The 26,775-nt window shown below is 49.5% G+C and overlaps 3 protein-coding genes across 3 annotated transcripts in view; 1 reads left to right on the top strand and 2 right to left on the bottom strand.

The window, feature by feature from the left end:
• KAT2A (K(lysine) acetyltransferase 2A) overlaps positions 1-664 on the bottom strand; it is an 8,518-nt gene extending 7,854 nt beyond the window's left edge. The window contains exon 1 of the mRNA XM_006776733.2: positions 538-664. Within this exon, the coding sequence (XP_006776796.1) occupies positions 538-664 (127 nt within the window). The remainder of the gene's footprint in view (positions 1-537) is intronic.
• On the top strand, positions 7-1,759 carry HSPB9 (heat shock protein family B (small) member 9). The gene has a single exon (XM_006776642.2). It carries the CDS (start codon positions 1,249-1,251, stop codon positions 1,729-1,731), a length of 483 nt encoding a protein of 160 aa, XP_006776705.1. The 5' UTR covers positions 7-1,248; the 3' UTR covers positions 1,732-1,759.
• A 797-nt stretch (positions 1,760-2,556) lies between these two features.
• The window catches only part of RAB5C (RAB5C, member RAS oncogene family), a 24,932-nt gene continuing 713 nt past the window's right edge, over positions 2,557-26,775 (bottom strand). The window contains exons 2-6 of the mRNA XM_006779452.2: positions 7,188-7,442; positions 5,541-5,692; positions 5,217-5,339; positions 4,024-4,117; positions 2,557-3,463 (exon numbers count right to left, since the gene is read on the bottom strand). Of these exons, the coding sequence (XP_006779515.2) occupies positions 3,405-3,463; positions 4,024-4,117; positions 5,217-5,339; positions 5,541-5,692; positions 7,188-7,353 (594 nt within the window). The 5' untranslated portion in view covers positions 7,354-7,442 and the 3' untranslated portion in view covers positions 2,557-3,404. The remainder of the gene's footprint in view (positions 3,464-4,023; positions 4,118-5,216; positions 5,340-5,540; positions 5,693-7,187; positions 7,443-26,775) is intronic.

Here is a 26,775-nt window from a genome sequence, read left to right as displayed (position 1 = left end):
GCGGCGCTCCCTGCCCTAGGGCCGCATGGGCAACGGGCGCGCAGTACGCAGGCGTCCCCGACCCAGAGCTTGATGGGAGTTGTAGTCTTCCACCGCTGCTCCCTTCGCCTCCACCTTCCAGACTTTTCTATCCCGTCTCTGGGTCCCAGACAGCCAAGTGAGGCCCGAACCAGCACCCCAGATGGATTCCTCCTCACTGTTCCTCTCTCTTGAAGGCCTCCAGGGCTGTTAAGATCGCTGTCCTCTTGAGGATCTGGTGGGGGGATTCGGGGGCTCTGCCCTCCTCCCAAGCCCCGCAGGTGAAGTGCAGGCCCAAGGACTGAGGTCGAGTTGGCTGCCCCGCACATCCCCCCCACCCCCACCCCTACCCTGTCCCTGTCCCACATGTCTCCGGAGACAGACGTCAGCCACGGAGATTAAGCAGCAGCGGTTCTATATCTTGACCTGTTGGGATCATGCAACTGTACCCTTTTGTGCACTTTTCTGTATGTCCCTTATACTTTCATAAAAAGGGTTTATTATAAAAGTGATGAGTACCAGAGGCACGGTCGCGGTCACGACAAGGCTGCCACGGTGGGGACGAAGTAGAGGCCGAGGAGGGCGGGAGTTTCCCCCTGTGTTTGGGAACAGCCCTCCAACATCCTGGGAACCTTGAGGGCCGCATCTTAACCGTTGTGGTCCCTGAGCCCAGCCCACACCTGCAGCACAGGAGGCCCAGGATGGATGGAGGAAGCCAGAGCGATGTGTCCACCTCCCAGTCTCCAGTGTGTCACAGGATTGTGCCTCGTCAGAGAAAGGCAGGACGTTCCGAACATGGAAAATGGATTACCCTGTATTCACACTCCAGTCTGGGAAGGCGTGTCCCGATGGCTCGATGTCATCTCCACCCTGCCCTGATAATGGGCCCATTGGTAATGGCTCCGGCCTCCTCCATCATATCCAGTTGGACCCTGTGACGGAGGTGGGAGGGGCCCAAGAAAGGACCCAGGATAAAAGCAGCAGCGGGCGTGCCAGGGCGAATGACAAGCTGACCGCGGAGGTGGGAAGTGCACAGCGGACCCTGAACTCTGACTCTGCAGAAGGGAAGGGCGTCCCGCTGAACGCTGAACGGAGCAGAGCTGCGGAGCCGGAGCGGAGCTGGGTGGGGCGCAGGAGGACCCTCCGCTCTTGGGTCCCGCCCCTGCGCGAGCAGAGCGCCGAGCACTAGACTCAGAGCCTCGTGCCCTCGGACAGCGGTTGCTCACTCGGATGCAGCGGGTCGGTAGCAGTCCCCCCAAGGGGAGCCAGGTGGCGTCCCGGTCTCCCAGCATAGCCCGCACTGGGCGGAAGAGCCAGGTGGCCACGCTGCCGGTCCAGCGGCTCGAGGACGATGTGTCAGCTGTGCGGAGCAATGTCCACGTAGGGAACGGTTTCAAGGTGAAGATGGATGCCCAGGGCTTCAACCCGGAGGAGCTGGTGGTGCAAGTGGACGGCCAGTGCCTGACGGTGACGGGCCAGCGGCAAAAGGAGAGCTACGGCTCAGATGGGAGCGGCTACCGCATGGAGCAGAAGTTGCACCGCCAAATGCTACTACCGCCGAACCTGGATCCCGCCGGCATGACCTGCTGCTTAACACCCTCGGGCCAGCTGTGTATCCGAGGCCAGTGCGGGGCGCTGCCTTCCGCTGAAGCCCAAACGGGACACTCCTCGAAACTCAAGAGTCACCGCCCTAAGGGTTCCAACTTAGCCTGACCCAATAAAACAACCGCCATAGTGAGCAGCAGCCTTAGTGCCCGTGGTCTCTTCTTGGGGTTGGGGTCAGAGGTAGTTTGATGAAGGTAGGGGAAGGCACCTCCAAGTGGTGGTGCTGGGAGAAGCTGGGAGATGGGGGGTGCGGTGTGGTCCTACTCAGCAGGGCTGTTTGGACCGATAGCCCTTGGGGGCTGAGAGCAGCAGCGCCAGCAGGGAGCAGCAGGGAGCCAGGAGGGCCCAAGCGTCCCCTAGTTCCAGAACCAGCAGGGGGCCTACTAGAGACCACGGACCAGATGGCTTGGACCTGGTGTGAGGCTATTGTCTCGGCCTTACAATCAGTCCAAAGTTCCAGGTCATTGGTGTTCCTCTTCAGGAAAGAGGGTAGAGGACCCAGTCCCTCAGTCCTGATACAGATTAACCCCAAACCCCAAAGAGCTTGTTTCTGGTGTTTCAGAGACCAACTATTTTTGTTTTCTTTTGTGTGTTTTTTGTGTGTGCATGTTGTTTTGATTTGAGACCAAATACATTCAAATCTGGACTGCACAATCACCCCAATATATTCTAGAAGTGGTCAGGGAGAGGAAAATGCAACTTCAAACTTGATGAGATTCAGTTCCAGGTCACTCTTCACTCCCATGCCATTAGTACGGATAACAGTAAGGGCCTCTTTTTCTTGGTTACCGAGACACCAGTACCACCTCACTGGGAGTGAGGGGTCAGCTTCTGTTTAACAAGATTCAATGGTCCATTTTAAATTAACTTCAAGTAAGCTAGAGAGGATGTAGCCTGATAAATTCTGCCAGAGAAAGACAAGACAAGCAGGAGGTCAATCCATTGGCTGACTATATTGACAAGATACTGATTGGTTACATGTTGAAGAAAACATACAATACAAAATACAGAAAAAGTTGGTTCCATTCCCGCCCACTCCCCCCTTACCCACCCACCCCCAAATACTCATCATCGTGATTTGGTCAGAACAGGGCTCAGAGCCAGAGGTCAGGGTGACCAAGGATGAGGGGGATGGGGTGGGCTGTAGGCAATGGGTTCATGGCTGTCACAATAATGCTGTGGTTTCTCTCCCAGCTGTGTGTCAGGGGTGAAAGGGGGACTGCAGCCTGATGCTAGCCAGCCAGCTAAGGGAAGAGCTGTCTCTCCCTTCCCTAGCCCCTAGGGCCTGCCCCATGGCCCAGAACCAAGCACACGCCAAACAGTAAGGATATGGATGCTCTTGCTGAGCCCGATTAATCAGCAAGAGGAAAAAGGGTTACTGCTCCAACCCCTGCCTCCCCATATATAAGGGCGGGGGAAACAGGAGCATGTGGTTACGAAGGGAGAGTGGGAGAACAGCAGAAAGGGCAGGTAGTGGGAAGGGATCATATATATTAAAAAAGTGACCTAAGACTTAAAATTGAATTAGTATTTTTACAGAAAGGTGCAGGTGGAATAACTCACTCCGGCCTATGAACAAAATTATATGGAGAAATCATGGTGGACCCCCTCCCCCTGCTCCCTCCCCCCTTGGTGGCCCGAGTAGTTAAGTGCGATTGGTTAGAGTGGATTCCAGTCAGGTTGTTCAGGCGGAGGAGGTGGGGGCGGTGGGCAGGCAAGGGGGGCTCAGTTGCTGCAGCACTGGCTCCGGCTGGCTGGGTTGTTCTCTGGAGGTCCACACCTCAGTTCCGGTCCGGAGCACCAGCTGCATTCTGGGGCTCATTCTTGGGGAGCTTCTTAGCTATTGCCATGAAAATTTCATTTATTCTGGGGCTCATTCTTGGGGAGCTTCTTAGCTGTTTGGGAGAGAAGGAAAAATGTGTTTGTGGGGGTCCTCTAACACTGTCTCCCAAGTCCACTTGAGCAGAATCCGGCATATTGAGGGTTTCACTTCTATGTGACAGGTACATGCTGAGTGTTCCAGGAAACTGAGGCAAAGAGAGGTTAAGTGACTTGCTGAAGACCAGAGTTCTACGTGGAAGAGCTAGAACTTGAACCAAGCAGGTTGACTTCAGAGCTAAATGGGCTAAAAAATCCTCAGTAGTGGGTAGGCTAGTGATATCAGGTTTCAGGTGGGTGGTAAGCTTAACAGTAAGGAAGTGAAATGTTGAGACTTTAGGCCAAGTTTTAGAAACTTCTGGGATGAACTACCTATATCTGAGTTAGATGAAAAAGAAAAAGATTTTATCAGAATACTGAAAACAGCAGAAGATCCGTCGGTGAAGGGACTCCACAGACATACTACAGAACAGCAGCCCAGTGCTATAACTCAATGAGAGAAGGAGAGGAGAGGCACCTTACCTATTGCCATGAAAATTTCATTCACGTTCATTGCTGTCTTTGCTGATGTCTCCATGAACAGCAAACTGTTGTCGTCTGCATAGGCTTGTGCTTCCTGATTTGGATGGAGGTGAGAAAGTGGGCGGGAGGAAAATGTTGAGGATGTTGAGTTGGCAGGGGCTGGGGCCCAGAATAAAAAATCTTCCCTGGTTACAGTGCCTTGTACACAATAGAGACAATGCAGGGTTTTCAGGCCTGTAGCCTTCCACTCTGGGTTCCTCTGAGACACGGGCACCATACACCGTTCCCCACTTCAGATACAGCACCTCTCAGCTCACAAACATTGGCCGATGTTTTACCAGGTGTCCCTATGCCCATTCTACCCTCTCGCTCTTTAAAATCACTAGGCTAAGAAATACTTCTAGAAAGTTACCCTACAAATACAGTTGCACATTTGAACAAAGAAGTATGGCCCAGCTGGCGTGGCTCAGTGGTTGAGCGTCCACCCATGAATCAGGAGGTCACGGTTCGATTCCCAGTCAAGGCACATGCCTGGGTTGCGGGCTCAATACCCAGTGCAGGAGGCAGCCAATGATTCTCTCTCATCATTGATGTTTCTATCTCTCCCTTTCCCTTCCTCTCTGAAATCAATAAAAATCCATTAAAAAAACCACAAAGCACAGAAGTATGTACATATTGACAGCATTGTTTCCAGTCTTTTGCTATTACAAACAACCTTAATTTGGGACTGGTAAAAAAATTAAACACACAGTATGTAAAACACATCCCCATCTATGTAAAAAGGGATTTGCACACATTGCACATATTTCTGGAAAGACCAGAAACTGAGGAACTTGGGGGAAGGGAGACTGAGTTTCTAGGTTAGAGACAAATTTAGTTCTATATACCTTCTTGTACTATTTAAATTTTACTATGTGCATGAATTACGTGAAAAAAGTATTTCTTTTACAGTAAATTTCATTTAAAAGTTTACAGAAAAATAAGCAGAAACTTTAGCTATCCATATGCACACATACCCTACTGCCAAGAAACAAGGAGAGGCAATTCCTTTCAGCCCAGGCTCGAGTCACAGAGGACAGCAGATAAAAGCAGCCCTGCTGCTTCCCAATGTCACCCTTCCTGAAACCCGAGTAGCCTGGGGAAAGCCATGCAGCTGGCTTACTCCTCCCCCGTGTCCTGTCCAGCCCCCACACCTGGAATTCCACGGCTCTCTTGTTGGCCAGGTCTGCCTTGTTACCCGCCAGGGCGATGACGATGTTGGGACTGGCCTGCCTCTGTAACTCCTTCACCCAGTTCTTGGCCCGTGCAAACGTATCCTGGGGAAACAGGGCCGGAATGTCAAAGGGACAGAGGAGGCATTCTGCCCCGGCCACGCACTAGAGAAGCTCCGGATGGCAGAGCCAGGTGTCCACATGGTCACCAGCCTGAAGGATCTGGCGAGACACCCAAACAACGGAGGAAATCTGCCCAGACCCCGTCCAGAAACAAGGATCGAGAAGTAAGGGAAAAATCTTTACTGTGTTGGTGATGTCGTAGACCACGATGGCAGCCTGGGCCCCCCGATAGTACATGGGGGCAAGGCTGTGATACCGCTCCTGTCCAGCTGTGTCCCAGATCTCAAACTTGACTGTTGTGTCGTCCAAGCAGACAGTCTGTGTGAGGAAGGCCGCTGTAAGAGGGAAGGTGGTGTTACCAGGCAAGGAGGAGCTGGGAAGCCATCCCCACATATCTCCACTGTTGCATCCGGGGTTCTGGCACTCAAAAGCCTTCTGCTGAGCTGGGCACAGGAAAGCAGCCTGCGAGCACAGGCGGAGTTGGTCTTTTCGTACACGTGCAGAATGTACAGGCTTTAGAGAGCATGCTGGGCAAGGGCAGAAGGAAAGCCTGCTTGCACCTCGCCATTTCAGGGGCGCTCTCTGAAGAGGAATACAGGGGGCAGGAGACAGAAGCCCAGGGGAAACCTGACTCTAAGCTCAGCAGGGTGGGCCAGCCCCACCCGCCTCCTTCCTCCCCCTCCCTCCCCTCAGAGAGAACAGTCCAGCTGGAAACCTCCCGAGTCCCTGTTTGCTCCAGCCCAGGGGTGTCACTGGCCTTGTTTCCTGAGGACACACACACTTAGCTGTGCTGGGGACGCCTGGGATACACGCTGTTCCCCTGCCCGGAGGAGGCTGGGAGGCCAGCTTCCTAACAGCCCCGCCACCCAGGTGCACTGGGCTAGCCACAACCCCCGGCTCGGACCCGGACCCACTCCTGATTGACCACCGTGTGGCTTGACCTTCAGGTAACACCTGACCCTATCTTTGTCCTGAGGAGGCAGGGGAACATGCAGCACGTGTGTATATGCTTCAAGGGGAAGTCCCAGAGCTGGGACAGGCCGGTGGGAGTCCCCGTGGCCCCGGGACCCATCAGAGGATCCCAGAGGACTCTGTTTTTTTAAAGCCTGCTCTCCTGTCTGCCTCCCCGCCCCTCTCTGAAGACACGGGGCATCATCCCACTTCCCCTCTCCGGCTCCTGACTCGAGTGCTGAGGAGGCAGCAGAAGACTGCTGACACGGCCCATTTTGTTTCCAGCTGCCTGGAAACCTCCTACCAACCAAGAGGGTAGAGAAAAGATGACTCAAGCCCAAGGTCGGCCCTGGCCCCTCAAGGTTTGTACTGGCTACAAGGCAAGAGGCTGAGTTCAGACCTTTACAACCTAAATGCTGACCACTGGGAAATCAAAGAGGCTCTTCACTCAGAAAGAGTAAAGGTCAGCTTCAGAAATGCCAGCCACTCACCAGGCCATTTCCCCATTTTGGAAAGTGGGAGAGGCCGGGCAGATGCACGGCCTGGCGAAGTAAGAAGAACCCACAAGAATCCAGACTCAGCCTCTCCCTTCCCAGAGGCTGGGTCTGTGGAAGGGTCTTCGCCAAAGCCACGCAAATAATAAAGAGGCAGAACCAGGAGAGGAGGTCAGTTTTGACTGCCAGCTAATTCTCACTAGAAGCTTCTTGGGACTTAGGCATGGAGGCCAGCTGTTGGAATTTGTTTCAGGACCCAGATGAGGAAAGGTGCTGCCCCCTCCCCAGGTGTGTTTAGTCTCTCTGGGCAGGCAGCTTCCTTCTCAGGGCCAAGGCATCTCTTTGGCCCTCCTGTGGCCACCCCTGCTCCCTTGCGTCCACTCACCTCCAATTGTGCTCTCCTGGTACTCGTGGAACTGTCCCTTGACAAAGCGGAGGACAAGGCTGGATTTGCCCACTGCAGACTCCCCCAGCAGGACCAGCTTAAACTGACAGATCTTGTTCCCAGCAGCTGGTCCATTGGGTCGTGCTGCACCTCCCCGACCCGCCATGGCCCGTCCTGCTGTAGCGGTACCAGTGAGCGTGAGGGCAGGGGCCGGTGCTAAGCAAAGAGGCACTTAGTGGGAAGGGGGGCCTCCAACTGCAAGGGAGAAACCAGAAATACTAGGTTAGTCCAGAGACTACTGTGCACTGAGCCCTTCTTAAATCACAGGTCTCTCCCTCTGCCCTCCCTACTGACCTGGCTTCCGCCCCCAGAAGTTAGGAGAAGAGCCCTGACTAGGCTGTACCACACATGTATTTGCTCTACAACCATCTGAGTGGTAAAGAGAAAAGTGGTCTCCCAACTTTAGGCTCATGCTTCTGAGCAAACACACTCACTTCCCTATCCCAAATGTGTACATTCACATACAGATAGACACACACAGGAGAATGGGCACATGTCAGCCTGGCGACGGTGGAATCAACACACTCTTTGGGTACCAAAAAAACTGCCCAGGAAGACACTAGGATCTAGGTCAGTGATGGCGAACCTATGACACGCGTGTCAGAGGTGACACGCAAACTCATTTTTTTGGTTGATTTTTCTTGGTTAAATAGCATTTAAATATATAAAATAAATATCAAAAATATAAGTCTTAGTTTTACTATGGTTGCAAATATCAAAAAATTTCTATATGTGACACGGCACCAAAGTTAAGTTAGGGTTTTTCAAAATGCTGACACGCCGAGCTCAAAGGGTTCGCCATCACTGGTCTAGGTCAACAAACAATGAACTTGTAGTCTGGTAGCTAAAATCACAGCCCACCTCTGGGCAAAGCCAGAGGGAAGCCAAGCAGGGCACGGGGAGTCCCGGGAGAAAGTTCCTCAACCTTGTGGGCGTTCAGGGACCAGGGCCTGGCCAAGTGCAAGTTATTAAAATAGTCATTTTGTCCTGCCATCTTCAGAAGGACTGACCAACTTTCTCAGTCTAAGGCTAGACTGTGCACTGGAATCCAAGTCTCACCCTGAGCCTCTTCCCACAGTTCTCTCATTTTTATGGGCCAGAGTTTCACACACATTAAAAAACCAAACACACACCAAAGCCAGAGCTCTGCTGGCGGTCAGAACAGGCTGCCAAACTTCTCTTTTAAATAGAGACCTCAGTTCCATTCTCTACCGGCAGAGAAAAAAGGTGACGCAGAGGAAGAACAAGGGGGAGTTGTGGGAGGGCGGAGACAAACACGGGACACCAAGACCTGCACCCCCAGCAGCTGGTGTTCCAGCAAGGACATCTTAGTCACTCGGGCTGTGATAGCTTGGGAGGTGTAAGCTTTCTTTTTTTAAGTTTTGGAACGGCAAAGGGTGAGGAGCCTATCTTCAGAAGCCTCTAGAAGAGGTACACAGTGCTTTACAAAGAAGTGCTGTGAGTAGATATCATGTCCTGAACACTGCACACAGAATCTGAACTCAAGTTGCAAAGGAAGGATTTGGATGAATGGAGTGTATGCAGGAGGGGTCTCTGGAACAGGATCCCATGGAAGCCCTGCCCTGCCCTGCCCCCTGAGCAAGGGGAGTACATTCCCGTGCAGTCAGGGTAGGACGGGGGTGTACACGAGAGAGGGTGTTTGTAGGAAGCAGTGGTCTACACGGTGTGAGAAGCTGACAGCAAAGGGTTTGCTTTGTGCAACCTCAAATCGCTTTTCACATCCAAGTTCTCCCAGCAACATGTTTAAAAAGTGAGCGTCAGGAAGAATGATTCACTAACCAGGAACAAGGGCTTCCCTTCTGGGCAGCACCAAAGGAAAAGAGGCTTGAAATGGGGCCACCTCTTTCCCAAGAGGACAAGGAAGGAAGAATGAAGGGTGGAGGGAGGGAATCTCAATTAGGGACAAGAAGTGCCAGTTTTGAAATATTTTATAGTTTAAGGTGCCTTCTCTTCTCGCTCCCATCAATGGTTTTGCAAGACTCTCTGGCCCTTGAGACAGAGTTGTGCTTCTGGCTTCTCTGAGATGCCTTCCTCACGATGCCTATGTACATACTGGGAATTCAGAGTGCTTACCAAATGAAACAGTTCTCAGAGACAGCTAACATTTACTGAGCACTTGCACAACCATTGTCTACTCTAACCTTTAAGACAAAGGCTTTTCGGATGAACAGCCTGACCTTCAGGTGTTAAATGCCCTGCTCAAGGCACCCAGCATACAGATGACAGAGCCTCCTCCACAAACCTAGGTTGCCTGCACGCTCATTTGCCTCCCCGCCATTCTCCCTGCTAGGAAGACAGATGGAGACAATGCCCACCATTCTCCCTGCTGGGAAGAAAGATGGAGACAATGCCCCCCTCGTGTTGGGTTTTGGGGGGCTGGGTGAATGAGACACGCTTCTGGTGGCAGCAGCTTTGCTGGCCCCGCAGGGTCTGGCTCCAGCAATCACGGTGATCCTCCCTCCCCTGAGTACTCCCAACAGAGGAAGGAGCCACTCAGGGCCACAGCAACAGAGGGAAACCACGATGGAATTACAAGTTGGTTATTACCATGAATTCACGTGACAGAATCTTGGCCAACCAGCAGTGTGGCTGGGGCACTAGAGAAGGAGGTATGAACGAGTGGGGGAGGGAACCAGATAATGAAGTCTCTGATTCCAAAAATCAACAAAACAAAACCCCACAGAGTTGGGGCCCTGGCTACCAGCACCTACAAGAAAAATAGAGGTGATATGTAAGTTTTGTCCCTGTCCAACCAGTGGCTTTCCAAATCTGCCCACAGAATCTGATTTTTTTTAAAAATGCTTGCAGTATTTTTTAAAAATTTTTTTTATTGATTTCAGAGAGGAAGGGAGAGGGAAAGAGAGGAATGGAGAGGGAGACAGTAACATCAATGATGAGAGAAAATCATTGACTGGCTGCCCTCTGCACGCCCCACACTAGGGACCGAGCCCACAACTCTGGCCTGTGCCCTTGACCAGAATCGAACCCGGGACCCTTCAGTCTGCAGGCTGATGCTCTATCCACTGAGCCAAACCAGCGAGGGCAGAATCTGATTTTTTAACAAGTCAGAGGACAGGCAAGTAACGCTTATGCAATGGTTCTCAACTCTGTCTGCGCATCAAAACCACATGTGCAGCCAGCCCCCGGAGGTTCCGGTGAGGGTTTGGAGGCGTGCCCGGGCTCTGTATGTTTTCAAGTGCTACAGGTGCTCCGCCTGGCACGAACTGGCTGGTGTATGTTCTGCCTGGATGCTGGTCCTGCCGTCCAGGCCAGAGACACCTCAGTAGGCACACCCAGCACTTTTTATGGCCTGCTGCCTCGTGGTTTTCTTGGCCCCGCTTGGTGATCACATGAACAGAGTCGGAGAACCCTGCCAGACGGGAAAGCATGGAAGCGGCTGATTTTGCCATGAAGGGCGCATCCAGACAGGGGGTGTCTAAGATAGGAGAGGGCCACACCCAGAGCCCCGGGAAGCGTTATGCCCTCCTCTCCGGACTCCGGAGCAGGTGAAGTCCTGCGTGGATCTGGACTGCCGCCTAGGGGAGGGAATCTCACTGTGGGAATCCGTCCTCCTGAACCAGTGGCAAGAATCATCCATGGGTGCCATCAGCTGATGGAATTATAACCAAAATGGCACAGTAAATGTCTTCCTTCAGACAAAAGTCAGATTCTCTTTAAGAGATCAAGTTGTGGCTAAAGTTTCTTATAAGATACAGAATGGGCCAAAGATATTTTTAAAAAAACAAAAGTTTATTCAACACCAAGAAAAATACATGAGTAGGATAAATTTCCTCCTGAATATTTTCTTTCTTTTTTTGTTAATCTTCACATGAAGATATTTTCCCATTGATTTTTTTTTTTTAAGTGGAAGGGAAGGGGAGAGAAACATCTATGTGAGGGAGCAACATAGATTGGTTGCCTCCCGCACACAGTTGAGCCTGCAACCAAGGTTCATGCCCTTGACTGGAATCGAACCCGGGACCCTTCAGTCCATGAGCCATGCTCTATCCACGGAGACAAACTGGCTAGGGCACTCATGGATATTTTCATGAAGCTGCTGAAATGGGTACAGCTGTGGACCCATGACAAAGACCTCTTTGCCGTGACCTGCTTTCCCCACCCTCCCAATCAGAACCATGGCTTGTTTAGAGGCCACAGATAACGAACACTATCCTAACCTCACTTCTTCACCGGGAATGAGGATGAATGCAAGCACTAAGGGGTCTGCTACACCTTTTACCACGATGCATATGAAAGGGCAGATGCCCAGCCAGTTCTGCGGCCACGGGTGGGAAAGAGAAAGGAAAAGCAGGACGCTACTCTTCCTTGCTGTGGTTTCCTCTGCTCTGGATACTACAAGTTAGTGGGTCTCAAACTTTTTTCATTAGAATCGCCCTGGGCTTTAAGAAAGTAACCCTGGCCCTGACCCGTTTGGATCAGTGGATAGAGCGTCTGCCTGCAGACTTTCTCTCTCATCGATGTTTCTAACTCTCTATCCCTCTCCCTTCCTCTCTGTAAAAAATCAATAAAATATATTAAAAAAAAAAAAAGTAACCCTGACCATCGGAATCAGAATCTCTAGAGGTGGAGTCTCTTCTCTAGCCCATGAAGTCAGCCACTTCATGCTTTGTGTCCTTCCTGGTGAAAGGGTGAGCAATTCCAGCTGAGGGGTGTCTCTCACGCTTCCTGTTTGCTTCAGCGACTTCCTCCGACAGTCCCAGCACAGCTTGGATGGTGAGCTGATTAGGAAAACCAATCAGACTCTGCTGACCAGAGGCTGGGTTGGAGCCTCACTCTCTCAAGGTTAGCTGGAAAGGGGCGTAGGGGCGGGCAATGAGAGCCAAGTGACCTTGCCCAGCCTGCCCTGGAGGCGGCTCTGGCCAGTGACTCTTCAGCTGCACTTTACTCTGGAAAAACGCATTCCTGAATACTTAACAACACAAGCACTGGGCTAGAGGAGATGATAAGCAGAAGCAAGTTGTTAGCTAAAGAGAAGGAAACACGGGACACAGGAGAGGTGATCCGCTTCAAAGGCGGAGGCGGAAGACATGTAAAAGCTCAGATCAGCTGGGGGATGATTTACCCACAGCTCTTCCTCAAAGGAATCACCACACCGCACACAGGACCAGAGGGCAGACCCACAGCAGGACTACCCAGGCCCCTAGCTGGTTGCAGACCCCGAGGAAAGAAGAAGCTGAAGCAACACAACCCCTGAGCCACATGAAGTATCCACTCGCTGTTCCTCAGCACAACTAGCAGGTTAGGACTTGGGAGACTGCACTGGGTTTGGTTAAAGCCTGGCTCTACCGTGTATTAGCCAGGTGACCTTGGCCAAATCAGACGAGCAACTGCTGTCAGCTTCAGTCCCTTCTCTATAAAACGGTATCGCCAATCACACAGGGTTGTGGGGAAGGTTAAATGAAACAGCACACAGCGTAGTACTGGGCTGAAGGTAAGGTTCCAACGAGGGGCAGGTTTCTTACACTAAGAAGCTAACTAGTTTTGATTCACTAAAAAAGGTCCTTGAAGACCTAATCTTCCTCTTCCCACGACAGAGGAGGAGATAAGGTGAGGCCAGGTGAGCTGCTTAGGGTCACAGCCAGATGGTGGCAGAGCCCAAGCTCAGGACTCTTAACTCCCCCATCAGACATAGAAAACCCAAGAATATTACTAATACCATTCCAGCCACTAAGAGGAACGGGGCTGCCACCTTCTATGTAAGCTTTAATAAAATGTGTCCTTTAAATATGAAAAAAATGAGGGTTTTTCCATAGGACCTATGTCCCCCCTGGAAAGTATAACAGAGGAAGGCTGGCCCTGGAAGTCAGGTTGAGATTTAAGAGGCACTCTAATGGGGTGTACCAAGCCAGGGCTGGGGCTCCTCATCCTACCAGGACATAGGGGGCTTAGGGAAAATGGCAGCAGGAGAGGAAGGGGTGCTGTCCTTACACAGCCACAGCAAGACGACTCTCTTTCCAGGGGGAAGGGAAGTAAATCATTCCAGAGGGGGACCATGAGTGAGCTGGGTCCCCTACCACAGGGCAGGCCCTTGAATCGTCTCCCAGCCTCCCAGTTCTCTTAACTGGGATCGGTTGCCTCTCACTTCCCTCCCAATGATAAGACTCTTCTGAGACTGAGTGCCTGAACTTGCACTAGATAACACATCAAAGCCCCCGGTGGAGTCCACAGAGCTGAGGCACCAATGCCTGCAACAGGGACCAGTATGCAGGAACACCAGGAAGCTTACATCCTGCATTCCCATGTCCAAGTGGTCCTTCACCACAATGTCCAGGCTGAACCTAGAGCTCTGCCAGGAGTCAGCCAGGACAGAGCACAGCTGCTTCTGCAGCCCCTTCCTTGGTGCGGGAAGGCCTGATGGGCCACTCAGGACTGATGCTAAGCTGGGTTAGGTGAAGGCGTCTTGAGGGGCTGATCCCCAGCTTCCAGATGCCCTGCCCCAGCAAGAACACCACAAAATCGTTCCCTGAGCTCCAAGCTGCTTTCTCAGCTCTCGACAACAGATGGGTTCCCCGGGGAGGCTGAGAGAAGCAGAGTCAGCACTAACTTCACGCCACGGATGGAAACCTCCAACCCCTGTTCCCTCTCCTCCTGCACCCACAGGGAGGAAGACTGCTGGGAGGGACATCTCCACGTAGTTGCTGACACAGCTTGGTCAGTGTGATCTACCCGTACTGTCCACAGAAGGTCCCCAGGATTCGTGGGCTGCTCTAGGACTCTCACTCACTGGTCCTGGTGGACAAGAGAGGAGCCAGGCATCTGGTAACAGATTAGGGAGGAAGGCCAGTCAGACAGGGGACAGCCTGCAGTTGTCCCAGCAAGGCTTGTCCTGCCTACTGAGTGTAAGAGGCACCAGGGCCCGAGGCCTAATAATGATATTCCCAAGGGATTGTTCTCCCTAGAGGTCCTGGTCTCTGACTCGGCACAGCTCAGTCAGCAAGGCTGTGGCAAATTTTCTGGTTCCAACTAGGGCCACTCTATGACACCTCAAGCAAAAGCTCAATTTGAAATGTGGCATTTTCTGCAGCACAAATCAACACACACGTCCAGCTACAGGGCATGGAGAGGATGGAACTGAGGCTGTGCGATGTCTCACATCCGCCCCCGCCCCCCACTCTTCACCTGCCAGTGCCAAGTGAAATGCTAAGAAGAGAGCCAGCAACGGCACAGGTTCTTCCCTGGCCCCAACCCATACCTGCCATGGTCCCAGGCTGGAGCACAAGCCGTGTGAAAGCCAGTCAGACAGACATAGGATCCTCGCTGATTCACAAGCCTCACAACCATCCTGTACTTGTTTTACTCATGAAGTTACTATTTAATTAGGACAGTTCTAACTGGACTCTCATCAATGCAGGGTCCACCTTCCCCTCTGTCTCGGAGGAACTCGTAGGGGCCAGGAGTGCCGGCCAGGACAGCTGTTACTTCTGCTGCTGCCCCGGCTCTGAAAAACTCCAAGCACCTCTGCCGAGGATCAGTGTCATCAGCAGCACCTGCTCATCCAGCCACTCATACCAACAACTGCAACAGACGCCGCTCATAACCCTTTCCTGTCTACAAAAAACAAAAATTACAAGAAAACCAATTTACTTCACTGCCCTCTTTGTTTTGCCCTCAGCTCCTACACAGACAGCAGAAGGCAGAGGTTGTGTTTGAGAGGGGAGCAGAGAAAGAGAAGTGGGTATCAGGTACCAGCAAACCAAATTCCTCTTGCTCAGCTACCACACACACTGTGGTCAGAGGCTGCCCAAACGACAAATGAGGCCAAAGTTCCCAGTGTGAAATCTGAGGGACAATGGCTGCTCTCAGGAGCCAGGGCGCCAAAGAACAATATTTTAGGCCAACTTTTTCTTTCTTAACTTTTGCTGAACAAAATGTAGAACGGTGCCAGGTGAAGAAATCAGGCAATGAATGGGTCTGAACAAATTCCAATGAATGAATCACATTCTACTTCCATGGCCCCAAATTTTCAAAAGACTCTCCTGAGTGGAGGGGCTGGAGAACTTGGGAGGTTTGGGAGCAAGAAGGTGAGAGAAATTAAGGACATTGTTGCAGATGAAAAGGGTCACAAAACAGAATTCTTGAAGGCTGGACTATGTGGGTTTCTTTTGTTTTAACAGCACACATAACATCAAGCCTGACACACAGTAGGTGCTCATAAATGTGATGGAAACGTCCTGGCCGGTGTGGCTCAGTTGGTTGGAGCATCATCCTGAACACCAGAAGTTGGCACATTTGATTCCTAGTTAGGGCACATGGAAGAGGTGTATGTTCTGCCTGGTTCAAGTGGAATATCATAGGCTGCCTCAAACACGCCCCCTATTTGGGATCAAGCCTGCAACCCGGCATGTTCCCTGACGGGAAATCATGAGAATCAAACCTGCTACCCTCTGGTGTACCAGACGATGCTCCAAACGGAGCCAGACAGGCCTGGGTCATCGATGTTTCTTTCTCCCTCTCTACCTTCCTCTCTCTAAAATCAATTAAAAAAATAATACCCCTCCTTTAAAATAAATAAATAAATAAATAAATAAATGAATGAATAAAAAAGTGATGAAGTGAGCCTGAAATATAGGCCTGGTTAGGTCTGGCAAGTAAATGGGGCAGTTGGAAGCTTAAATATATACCCATCTGCCAGACGGTTCAGATCCCCAAAGAGAACCACTGCCCAGCAGAGGGGCGACAGTACAGCAGAGGAGATGCCTCACTATCCCAGATAGGTTCCTTCTGCACACCGGTGAAGAGCACAAGTGCTGGAGTCAGACAAACTGCAAGTCCTGGAGCCACCTTGTGACCCTGTGTTGTGTCGCTGAACCCATTTCCTCACACGCGCAATGGAGAGAATAGTATCCCATCTCCCAGGGCTGTTGGGAGGAGGATGCATGGAAGACTCTCAGCAAAGGGCCTGGCTCAGAGTAAGCACTCAATGAACGTTCAAAGGGCAGGGACGCCCCTGCCCCTCCAAGTCCCTATGAAAGAAGTGGATTCTTCAATCGAAACCTTCAGGTACTATTCACGAATTCCTTTTGTTTCCAGTTTCCCTGGACTCCATTCTTCAGTGTCCCTCATCTGGAGAGAATTCTGAATTGGACAACTGCCATGGTCTGAATGTTTGTGTCCACCTAAAATCCACGTTGAAATCCTAATCCCCAACTGATGGTACTGAGAGGTGGTGCCTTTGGGAGATAAGGCCATGAGGGTAGAGACTCTCATGATTGGGATTAGTGCCCTTTTAAAGGAGGCTCCAGAGAGATTCCTTGACCCTTGCATCATGTGAGGACACAGTGAGGTTGGCAGTCTGCAACCGGAAGAGGGCCTTCATCAGAACCTGACCATGCTGGCACCCTGATCTTGGACTTCCAGTTGCCAGAACTGGGAGAAATAAATTTCCTTGTTTATAAGCCACCCAGTCTGCAGGATTTTGGTATAGCAGCCCTAACAGTCTAAAACACCTTTCACCAGTGTCCTAGAAAAAGGACCAGATCATACCTAACATCCTGTGTCCTGTCAACAACCCTAACCTTGTATTCTCTGAAGACGGGCTTCCAAAGCCACAAAAATGGAGGGAGAGACGACACCATCCAAAAAAAACAGCACTGAGTTGAAACCCCGAACCACACAAACTGTAGCCCCTTAAAACAAGTGCCCCCCAAAACAAAGCATCGTAAAGCCCAAACGCCCTCCCTTTCATCTCAAAGCCTCACTCAGGAAAGGGAAGAAGCAGTTCAGTTGTGGAGAGGGGGAGGGGACGGGACTAGGGCAGCTGACCAAGAAACCAGGGTTCCTTTTAAAAACCAGCTGAAAATACTAGAGGTTTGGAAATTGGTGTCATTAATCACCAGTCTTCTAAGTAGCTCAAAGAGCGATTTGATGACTAGGAAAGAAGCCAGGGTTAGAGAGGCCACCCACGCCCTCCCCTGTGCCTGGGTGCTCCTGACAGGGCCCCCCGAAGGGGACACACACGGAGCTATGAATAGAAGGCAAGAGACTTGTAAACCAACTCCCGTCAAGATTCCAACTTAGTGTTTCCAGTAGGGCTCAAGTTGCTCGCCTTCAGAGGGATGACAGTACAATAGAAGGATTTAAGCTAGTCAATGATTCAGGATTACAGCTCACCGTGACAGCCTGCCTAGAGCCATAAGCCCTGAACAAACCCTCCCAAAGGGATGGTCCATTTTTGAATGGCAGGGAAAGAATGCCGGCCCAGACTTACATGGACTCTCTTATGAGACCCAGAGTCCTGGAAGGTTTGGCTGGAGAACTTAGTGCCTGAAATAGAGAACGATTATTACCTCATCATCCCAACTGGTTAGTAGACTCCAGAGTAAACACCAAATCTGGCCATTTCTGGATCAAAGCGTTAGGCAGGGGTATGAGAAGTATGAATGGGTGAGCAGAGAAGCAATAGACTGCTATTGGGATCAACTCCCAGCATTCTCACACAGTGGATTTCTTTTTTATTTTAATCCTCACCAGAGGATATGTTTTTTTTATTGACTTTAGAGAGAGAGGGAGGGGTGGGGGAGGGGAGGGGGAAGGGGGTAAGAGAGAGAGAGGGAGATATAGTGTTGTAAGAGAGAAATATTGATCAGTTGCCTCCTATACGCACCCCAACCAGGAATCGAACCCGCAACCTTTTGGTGTACGGGAGAATGCTCCAACCGAGCCACCCGGCCAGGGCGCACATAGTGGATTTCCCAGGTGCAGCTCCCCACCTTACCCAGCACTGGAGTCTTCAGTGACTGTGACTAACCATCAAGAGGAGAAACAACTTGAATCCACCCACATATCTCCATGTTAACATATCTAGAGGAAATGTTTGCTTAAAAGGCAGTGGCCTCAGAGAGACAGCTAATTCTAAGACTGGGGCAGGAAATATACAAGGTGAGCCTGGAGCATCATCTCATAGTGCTGAAAAGTAAGGAAGTGCTCAAAAAACGAAAACCAAAAGCCCTCACTATGGAAGGGGTTAGTCAAAGAGACCTGAAAGACTTCCCAGTGATCAAAGCTGGGACAACTTGGGCAATAAAATAAAGTAGTATTGGATTATAAACCCAAGTGTATAATAAATATCCATGAGTCCATACTGATGTAAATAACTGGATAAACAAACGGGAGAACAGACAAACCTCTGTGTACAAGAATTCCAAATAATCCATGGAAATACTCTGCCCTTAAGGAGAGGAGCATAACTCGCCACTTGTCAACTGTGGGCTACGCAGAGTGACTTCCATCCAAAGAGGACAGTAGGAAACGGGGAGGAGAGACAGCAACTTTGCAGTGAGGCAACCTGCCAAGCACCACTTCAGCAGGTGACTAAGGCTGACATTCAGTGATAAAGCATGTTGATTGTATTTGGCCTTGACAGGACGCGATGAGAATGGCACTCTACCTGTGGTCTTCCTCCCAAAAATCCCACAGTCGTAACCCAATGTCATCGTGAGAAAAGTATCAGACACCTGACTAGTACTCCTCAAAACTGTCGAGGTCATAAAAAAACAAGGAAAATCACCCTGGCCGGTGTGGCCCAGTTGGCTGGACCTCCCGTGCACCAAAAGGCTGCTGGTTCAATTCCAGGTCAGGGTACAGGCCCAGGTTGTGGGCTCGATCCTTGGTGCAGGGCATGCAAGAGGCAGCTGATTGATGAAGTTGCGCTCTCACATTGATGTTTCTCTCTCCCCCTCTCACTTCCTCTGTCTCTAAAAATCAATACAAATATTAAAACAAAACAATAAGTCTAAGAAACTGTCACAGCCAAGAGGAACCTAAGGAGATATGACAGTTAAATGTCATGAACCCTGGACAGAAAAAGGACATTAGATAAAAACTAAGGAAATCTGAATAAAGTATGGACTTTAACTAATAATGTATCAACATTGGTTCATCAGTTGTGACAAATGTACAATACTAATGTAAGATGTTAATAATAGTGGAAACTGGACATAGGAGTTTATGAGAAAACTGTATTACTTTCATAACTTTTCTAAAAGTATTCTGAAATTAAACTATTATTCATTAAAAAAAAAAAAAGGCAGCCCTGGCCAGGTGGCTCAGTTGGTTTGAGTTGGAGTGTCATCCTGTATACCAAAAGGTTGCAGGTTTTATTCTCAGGGCACATACCTAGGTTGGGGCATGTACAGGAGGCAACCAATCGATGTTTCTCTTTCACAATGATGTTTTTCTCTCCCTTCCCTTCTCTCTAAAATCAATAAAAACATATCCTCAGGTGAGGATTAACAAAAAAAAAGAGGCAGCAGCTCATCTTGTGACAAAAAAAGATGCAGAGACTCTAGTTACCGTAAACTCATGTTCATAAAGATGAGTTAATTTTATAGGGAGCTAGGCTGAGGGGTAAGTAGATAAGGTTTGGTGGGAGCCCTGGCAATAGTCAAGGTGAGCAGCCCAGACAGCATGGCTCAGTAGTTGAGCATCTACCTATAAATAAGGAGGTCATAGTTCTATTCCTGGTTCTATTCCTGGTCAGGAATAGAACATGCCCGAGTTTCAGGATCAATCCTCAGTAGGGGGCGTGCAAGTGGCAGCCGATCAGTGATTGTCTCTCATCATTAAAGTTTCTATCTCTCTCTCTTTCTCCCTTCCTCTCTGAAATCAATCAATATATACAAATATATTCTATATAATAAAGAGGTAATATGCTAATTGACCATCATGCCCTCACAAAGATGGTGGCACCCAGTCCCCTCAGCCCCGCCAGGGGGGCAGCAGATGCGCCTGCTGCCAGAGTCCCCCAGTCCCTTCAGCCCTGCTGGCAGTAGATTTTCATGCGACCACTACCTTTTAAAAAAATCCTTACCCAAGGATATGATTATTACTTTTAAATCATCTGTTCTCAGGGAGCAGGCCTAAGCCAGCAGGTGGGCATCCCCCAAGAGTCCCAGACTGTGAGAGGATGCAGGCTGGGCTGAGCGCCCCACCCCCACCTCCGTGTGCATGAATTTTGAAGTATATCTATATATAGACACACACACACACACACACACACATATATGGTCTAGGTGAGCAGAGAATAATACCCAAATCCTGCAGGTACATAGCAGGGGAGTTTAAAGGCCACACCGGTAGGTTACAGCTGCTGGTGCCACTTTTTTTTTTTAAGTAGTTGGAACTTTAATACCTTTGCCTAGTTTTGGTATCAAAATAATGCTAGTTTTATTTTTATTTTTTTTTTTTAAATATTTTATTGATTTTTTTACAGAGAGGAAGGGAGAGAGAGAGTTAGAAACATCGATGAAAGAGAAACATCGATCAGCCGCCTCCTGCACATCTCCTACTGGGGATGTGCCCGCAACCCGGGTACATGCCCTTGACTGGAAACGAACCTGGGACCTTTCAGTCCGCAGGCCGACGCTCGATCCACTGAGCCAAACCGGTTTTGGCAATAATGCTAGTTTTATATAATGAGTTAAGAAGTATTCTATTTCCTGGAAGAGTTTACGTTCCCATGAGTACATTTTAAAACATTATTTAGTATATTTTAAATACAATGAATGTGCTTCTATTTTGTGTATGGTTCAATGAATTTTGACAAATGTATATAACCAGGTAATCACCACCACCATCAAGATACCAACATTTCCATTAACTAAAAAAAATCCCCATGTTTCCTTTTACAGTCAATCTCCATCCTCCCCCTTACCTGGGTGCCACTTTCTTAAGTCCAACCTCTCAAGAATGAGCCTTATGCAGATGTACAGAGTAGCACCCACAGACCAGAGTTAAATTCACGTCCACTGACCCTTGCTAAGTCCTGGCCCGGGGTCCCTGCTGCCTCACCACATGCAGCTGCAGAAGCACATGCTGTAGAAGTGAGTCAAGAGGACTGTGGACAGCCAAAGCCATGCCAGCCTTCTCCTGTGAAACCGTTCACTGGCAATGAGGTCTGGAAAGCCCCACTTTCTGGAATTTAGTTTGTGACCTGTCCCCACCTCCTCCCCATCTCCTCGATCATCTACACCTAACACTCATCCTATTTACCTGTTTGCTCTTCTACCTGTGAGCCACTTTCTGGTGGATGGCCTGAAAAAACAGTACGGGCTTTGGGATCAGATGGATGAGTGTGAATTCCAGGTCGCTACATCCAAGACGTGTGAACTTAGGAAGTGTGTTAAGTGAAATGGGTAGGCATTTGCTTCAGGGGCAGATGGGAATGTCTGCCCTTAAACAGCCACAGTGGAAGTTACAATGCTGAGCACCTTGGCAGGACTGAACACACTGATAAAAACTTGACATGATCAGTGCCCCTACAGGGCTCCACACAGGACAGGAGGTAGACAAGGTGCAACCGGAGGAAAGCAAAGGGAGGAAGAAAGCCCTCAGCCTATCTCAGGGACGGAAGGCTTCATAGAGGAAGTGACATTCTAGCTGAACATTGAGAAAGGAGGGAGATGGGGCTCCCAGGCAGGTGAAGTGGAGAAGAGCCTTCCAGGCAAAGGGAAGAACACACAGAGGTGGGGCAAGGACGGGCTGAGCTGCACAGGAATTCCAGCACAGACTTTTGGTTCTGTCCGCTGCTCTGCCACTTACTGTGGAGTTCCCCACGATAACATGGGGATTAAATGGAGTATCTTCCTCCTGGGGCTATTGTGAAGATCAAAGGAGTCAATACATGGGAATGGCTCTGGAGTGTCTGGCACATCCTGTATAATAAAAGCCTAATATGCAAATTGTCCCCTCAACCAGGAGTTTGACCAGGGGGTAGGGCCGGGTGGCCAACTGCCCACAGCCCTGACCCAGCTGGTGGCGGTGGCGGCGGCAGCAGGCAGCAGGGTGAAGGGAGGCCCCATCTGGCAGCTGGCAGCCACTAGGGACGCTACCTGTGCACAAATTTCATGCACTGGGCCTCTAGTAGGAAATAAAGCTCAAACAGTTTAGCTTTTACTTGGTTGTTGTTTCCATATACAGGAGATGGGGACAGTCACTCTGAAAATGAATCTCTTATTATAGCAGGCTATTAATGCAGAGGACACCCTAAGAAATATTCTAATTCTCCGCTGCCAAGGCTCTTCACGGCACTCTTACCTGGATTTGGGGCCATCCTAATTTACAAATCCTACTGGAAGCAGTCCTTCTCAAATGGCCTCAATAAATGTAACCCACACTCAAGTTAGGGGGGAAAATGCCAAATTCTAGGAATCTGGGAACTGAATCCAAAGAAGTCTGCTGTAACCAAAATATTGTCCTCAAGTTTCCTGTTGTAGCTATATTCATGCAAACTTTGCATTCCAATTTGTAATAGATCCGGGACTGTTTTAATATGAAAATGTTTAAAACTGAGTAAGATTGGTCCTGGCTGGGTAGCTCACTTAGTTAGAGCAGCATCCCACTGTGCCAAGGTTGGGGTTCGATCCCTGGTCAGGGCACATACAAGAATCAACCAATGAATGCATAAACAAGTGGAACAACAAACTCATGTTTCTCTCTCTCTCTCCCAAATTAATAAATAAACAAAACAAAAACTGAGTAAGACTGAAGTGCCTACAAGATGCAAGACCCCATCTGGTCTATGGCTCTGAGTATCCACAGCACATGACCCCAGTAGGATCCGAGAACCCCAGTGGGAGAAACATAAGCATGGTCTTAGTTAACACTGTATTTGGTAAAACGAAAATACAACCCACAGCAGTTCTGTTTAATATCTATGAAACAAGAAAATATGTGAAACCGTCCAGCAAAGGATTAGCATCACAGCGAAACTTGTTAAAAATGTTGAATCAGAATCATAGGGGCCAAAACCGGTTTGGCTCACTGGATAGAGCGTCGGCCTGCGGACTGAAAGGTCCCAGGTTCGATTCCGGTCAAGGGCATGTACCTGGGTTGCGGTCACATCCCCGGTGGGAGATGTGCAAGAGGCGGCTGATCGATGTTTCTAACTCTCCATCTCTCTCCCTTCCTCTCTGTAAAAAATCAATAAAATAATTTTAAAAAAAAAAAGAATCATAGGGATGAATTATCATGTACCTTCAAAATCCCATGGACCTGTCCTGGCTGGTATGGCTCAGCTGGTTAGAGTGTTGTCCCACGCACTGAAGGGTCACAGGTCTGATTCCTGGTCAGAGCACTTACCCAGGTTGCAGCTTTGGTCCCAGTCAGGGCTCCTTCTAGAGGCAACCAATTGATGTTTCTCTCTCACATCAATGTTTCTCTCTCCCCTCTCCTTTCCTCTCTCTGGGATCCATGAAAAAAACATATCCTGGGGTGAGGATTAAAAAAACAACCCTGTGGACCCACAAATTTGTTATTTTGTTGAGTATCTACTCTGTGCCAGGGACTGGACTAGCTCCTTTACCTCTTGTTTCCGAGTCTGCAGGATATTTTGTATCCCCATTATCCTAGGAGAAACACAGGCTCAGCAAAGTCAAGTAACAAGCCCAAGGCCATGCAACTGGTGAGTGGGGGAGTCCAGATGGACCTGAAGTAGTTTGCCTTGGAACATACAATTCCAAGGTCTGACTACTCTAAAGCTCTCGTGCCTTTCACCCCATCACACTACCTCTCTGTTTACAGGGCAAGGGTTAGAAGAAGAAAGTTCTTTCTAAGGAGTACTTGCTTGTTGAGGCTGAATTAAATTTATGTAAACATTGTTCTCTTTCCATGTAAATTCTAGTGAAAAGAGCTCTTGGTGGGGAGCTACATTCTTCCCACTTACAAGCAGTAAGCAGCACCAAAGGGGAGTCAGGGGGCTAAGCAGAGGCCAGCTCTGCTGGTTCCCCATGCCCTTAACTCTGTCTAGGTGGCTCCTCACCTTTTTTTGGCCTTGCCCCACCTAAGCATCTCTGAAATCCTGATGCCCCTACCCTGTGACATATAATTCTTTTTTTTTAAATATATTTTATTGATTTTTTACAGAGAGGAAGGGAGAGGGATAGAGAGTTAGAAACATCGATGAGAGAGAAGCATCGATCAGCTGCCTCCTGCACACCCCCGACTGGGGATGTGCCCGCAACCCAGGTACATGCCCTTGACCGGAATCGAACCTGGGACCCTTCAGGCTGCAGGCCGACCCTCCATCCACTGAGCCAAACCAGCTAGGGCTAATTCTTATTATTCAGAAAGTGAACTCCTGTCCATGTGGCAGAAGCCTAAAAGGCCATTAATGTGCTCTAAACAAGCTTCCAAAGAACATGGCATCCATGAAAGAAAAAAATAAAAGAACGAAAGGACAGTTGACGTACTGAGGAAGAAATCACTAAGAAATTGTTAAGAAAAATAATAATATGAAGTGATATGAAAAAATAGCAAATAAAGTTTCAAAACATATAAGAGAACTGAAATGCATAAATATGTCACAATATATATTTATATACTGTATATGAGGCCCCTAGAACCATAAAAAATGCAAAAAAATTCACTGTTACTAACTCATTCTCGAATTGCCCCCCTTAAAAACTCAAACTGCCCCCCTGTGGGACGTGTGCCCCACGTTGGGAACCACTGGTCTAGAGGGATCCCGGGGTCCACTCTCTTTTACTTTCATTTCCTAGCCATCATGACTTTCAGGTTCCTACAAAATTAATGGCATGCAGATATCAGCAAACTCTCGGCCCATACAGAGTAGGGACAAAGCAGTCATAGCTGCCATGGTCTCCACAGGCAGAAGGAAAGGTGGTCAAGAATGAGGCTGGGAGGGGAGGGTAAGAGAGAGGACAGAAACCAGAAGCAGAGGGTCCCAGTGATGCGGAATGCCAGAGGGTCTGTATTTGGGCCACTGGCTGTTGGCTTTGCGCGTTCATTCCTTTAACAAACAGACGAAAGGGGGCCCCACTATTAGGGAAGTCGAGGCACACTGAATCCCAAATCCCAAGTCCCGGCTCTACCACTTTCCAATTGTATGTTCCAAGGGAAACTACTCCAATTCCTTCGGTGGCATCTCTGAGGTGGAGGTACAAATCCCACTATCTCCCAGGACTCGTAATGAGGAACATGTGTGAAAAGAACTTTGCAACTTGAAAAGAACTTCTGAAAGTTAGTTGTTACCACCCTTCTGTAGTATAAAGGCAGAAAAAGGCTTACTAGTGGTAAGAGGCAAGAGGGGAGAGGAAGGGCATCACAGAGGAGGGGCGTCTACCCCACACAGAGCCCTCTCTTTCTGCCAAGCAGTGTCAGGTCTCTTGAGATGTCTGGATGCCAGAAGTGGCTGCCTCACCACCCGGAGCACTGGTGCTTTCCTTGTCTCTCCGAAAGAGAGGGCGTCTCCTTCAAAAGCCGACTACAGAATCGGAGCTGGGAGAGCATGTCCTGACAACGAAGGTCCCCTCAGAAGACTGGTCAGCTTCATCCTGAGACTCCCCAAGTTCCAGAAGCCACAGCCTCCTACTAAGGAGGTAAGTTTGGTCAGCAGGCCTGGTGAGCAGTCAGGCCTCCCTGGCTCTGCCCTCAGAGGCACGGGCTAACCAGGTTAAGAGAAACTAGGTTGCCTGCAGAAGTATGAAGTGACCCTCCCAAGAAGCCCAGACGGGTAGAGAGCCTGTGATCTGACTGTTGATCCTAATAAGGAAGGTGCTTCTATTGTCCAATGGAAAATGAAATAAGTGCATCCAAGGTCTAGCTCAAAAGTTTGTAGGAATCAGAGACTGGTGACAGTCCAGAAGTAGTCAAAAAGATCTCAAGGCAAAAAAGAAAAAAGAAAGCAACTAGCCCTTGTAAGTAGCATCCAAGGGCAGTAAAGATAGCCTGGAACACTGAAGAAATTCCCACAGATAGCGCGGCCTTCCCTCCCTTCCTTCGCTGTAGATAGCCAGGGTCAGCCGTGGCCTCAAAGAATCAGGCTGCTCTCATTAAGGTACAGTCTCTGGCCTGTACTTTGGTCACATAACAAAGAACCTCCCAGCTAGATCTGAGGCAGCAGCCATTTCACACACCTAAGTCCCAAGCAATAGAAAAGGATCAGATGCCAGCATGGGCTGTCTCTTGGAAAGGCTGGGGGAATCAGCACTTTCTGGCACGTATGGACGTTCTTTGGGCTAAAACATTAGCACATTAAGAACCCAAAGGTGCCACTGTGATCTCCATTTATTCGTCTGTAATCTACAATTTGTTCAAGCCCAGAAGGGACTGGAGATATCTGGAACTAGAAGTGGCATCTACCTGTTGATAAGGGAGGTATGTGTGTGTTTAGGGGCGTGGGGGGAGGTTTGAAAGAGCTAGCCCAGGACCCTTGAATTCCAGGCTCTTCATTTTTTGTCTTTTTTTTTTTTTTCTCTCCTCCCTAAAGACCAGCAGACAGTTGTGCCAGGAGGAGCAGTCCCTCTGAAGCAGCTTGAAAACCGCTCACGTGCTCTGGAAGGACAGTCCTGAGCCTGGAGCAAGGAGGGAGGAGGAGTGAGAAGATAATGAATGGGCAGATCCACCCTGAGCTGTAGCCAGAATTGAGCAAACCTCAGCTAAAATGTTCAGAGGCAGGAAGGGAGATACGCTCATTGGATAACACAACTAGAGAACAACATAACTAGGGGGCAGGGCTGGGGTCGAGGGG

Source organism: Myotis davidii, unplaced genomic scaffold (assembly GCF_000327345.1).
Source record: "Myotis davidii unplaced genomic scaffold, ASM32734v1 scaffold69, whole genome shotgun sequence".
Taxonomy (NCBI): Eukaryota; Metazoa; Chordata; class Mammalia; order Chiroptera; family Vespertilionidae; genus Myotis; species Myotis davidii.
The sequence above is the reverse complement of the archived record's forward strand: the minus strand, read 5'-3'. Positions and strand labels throughout refer to the sequence as shown.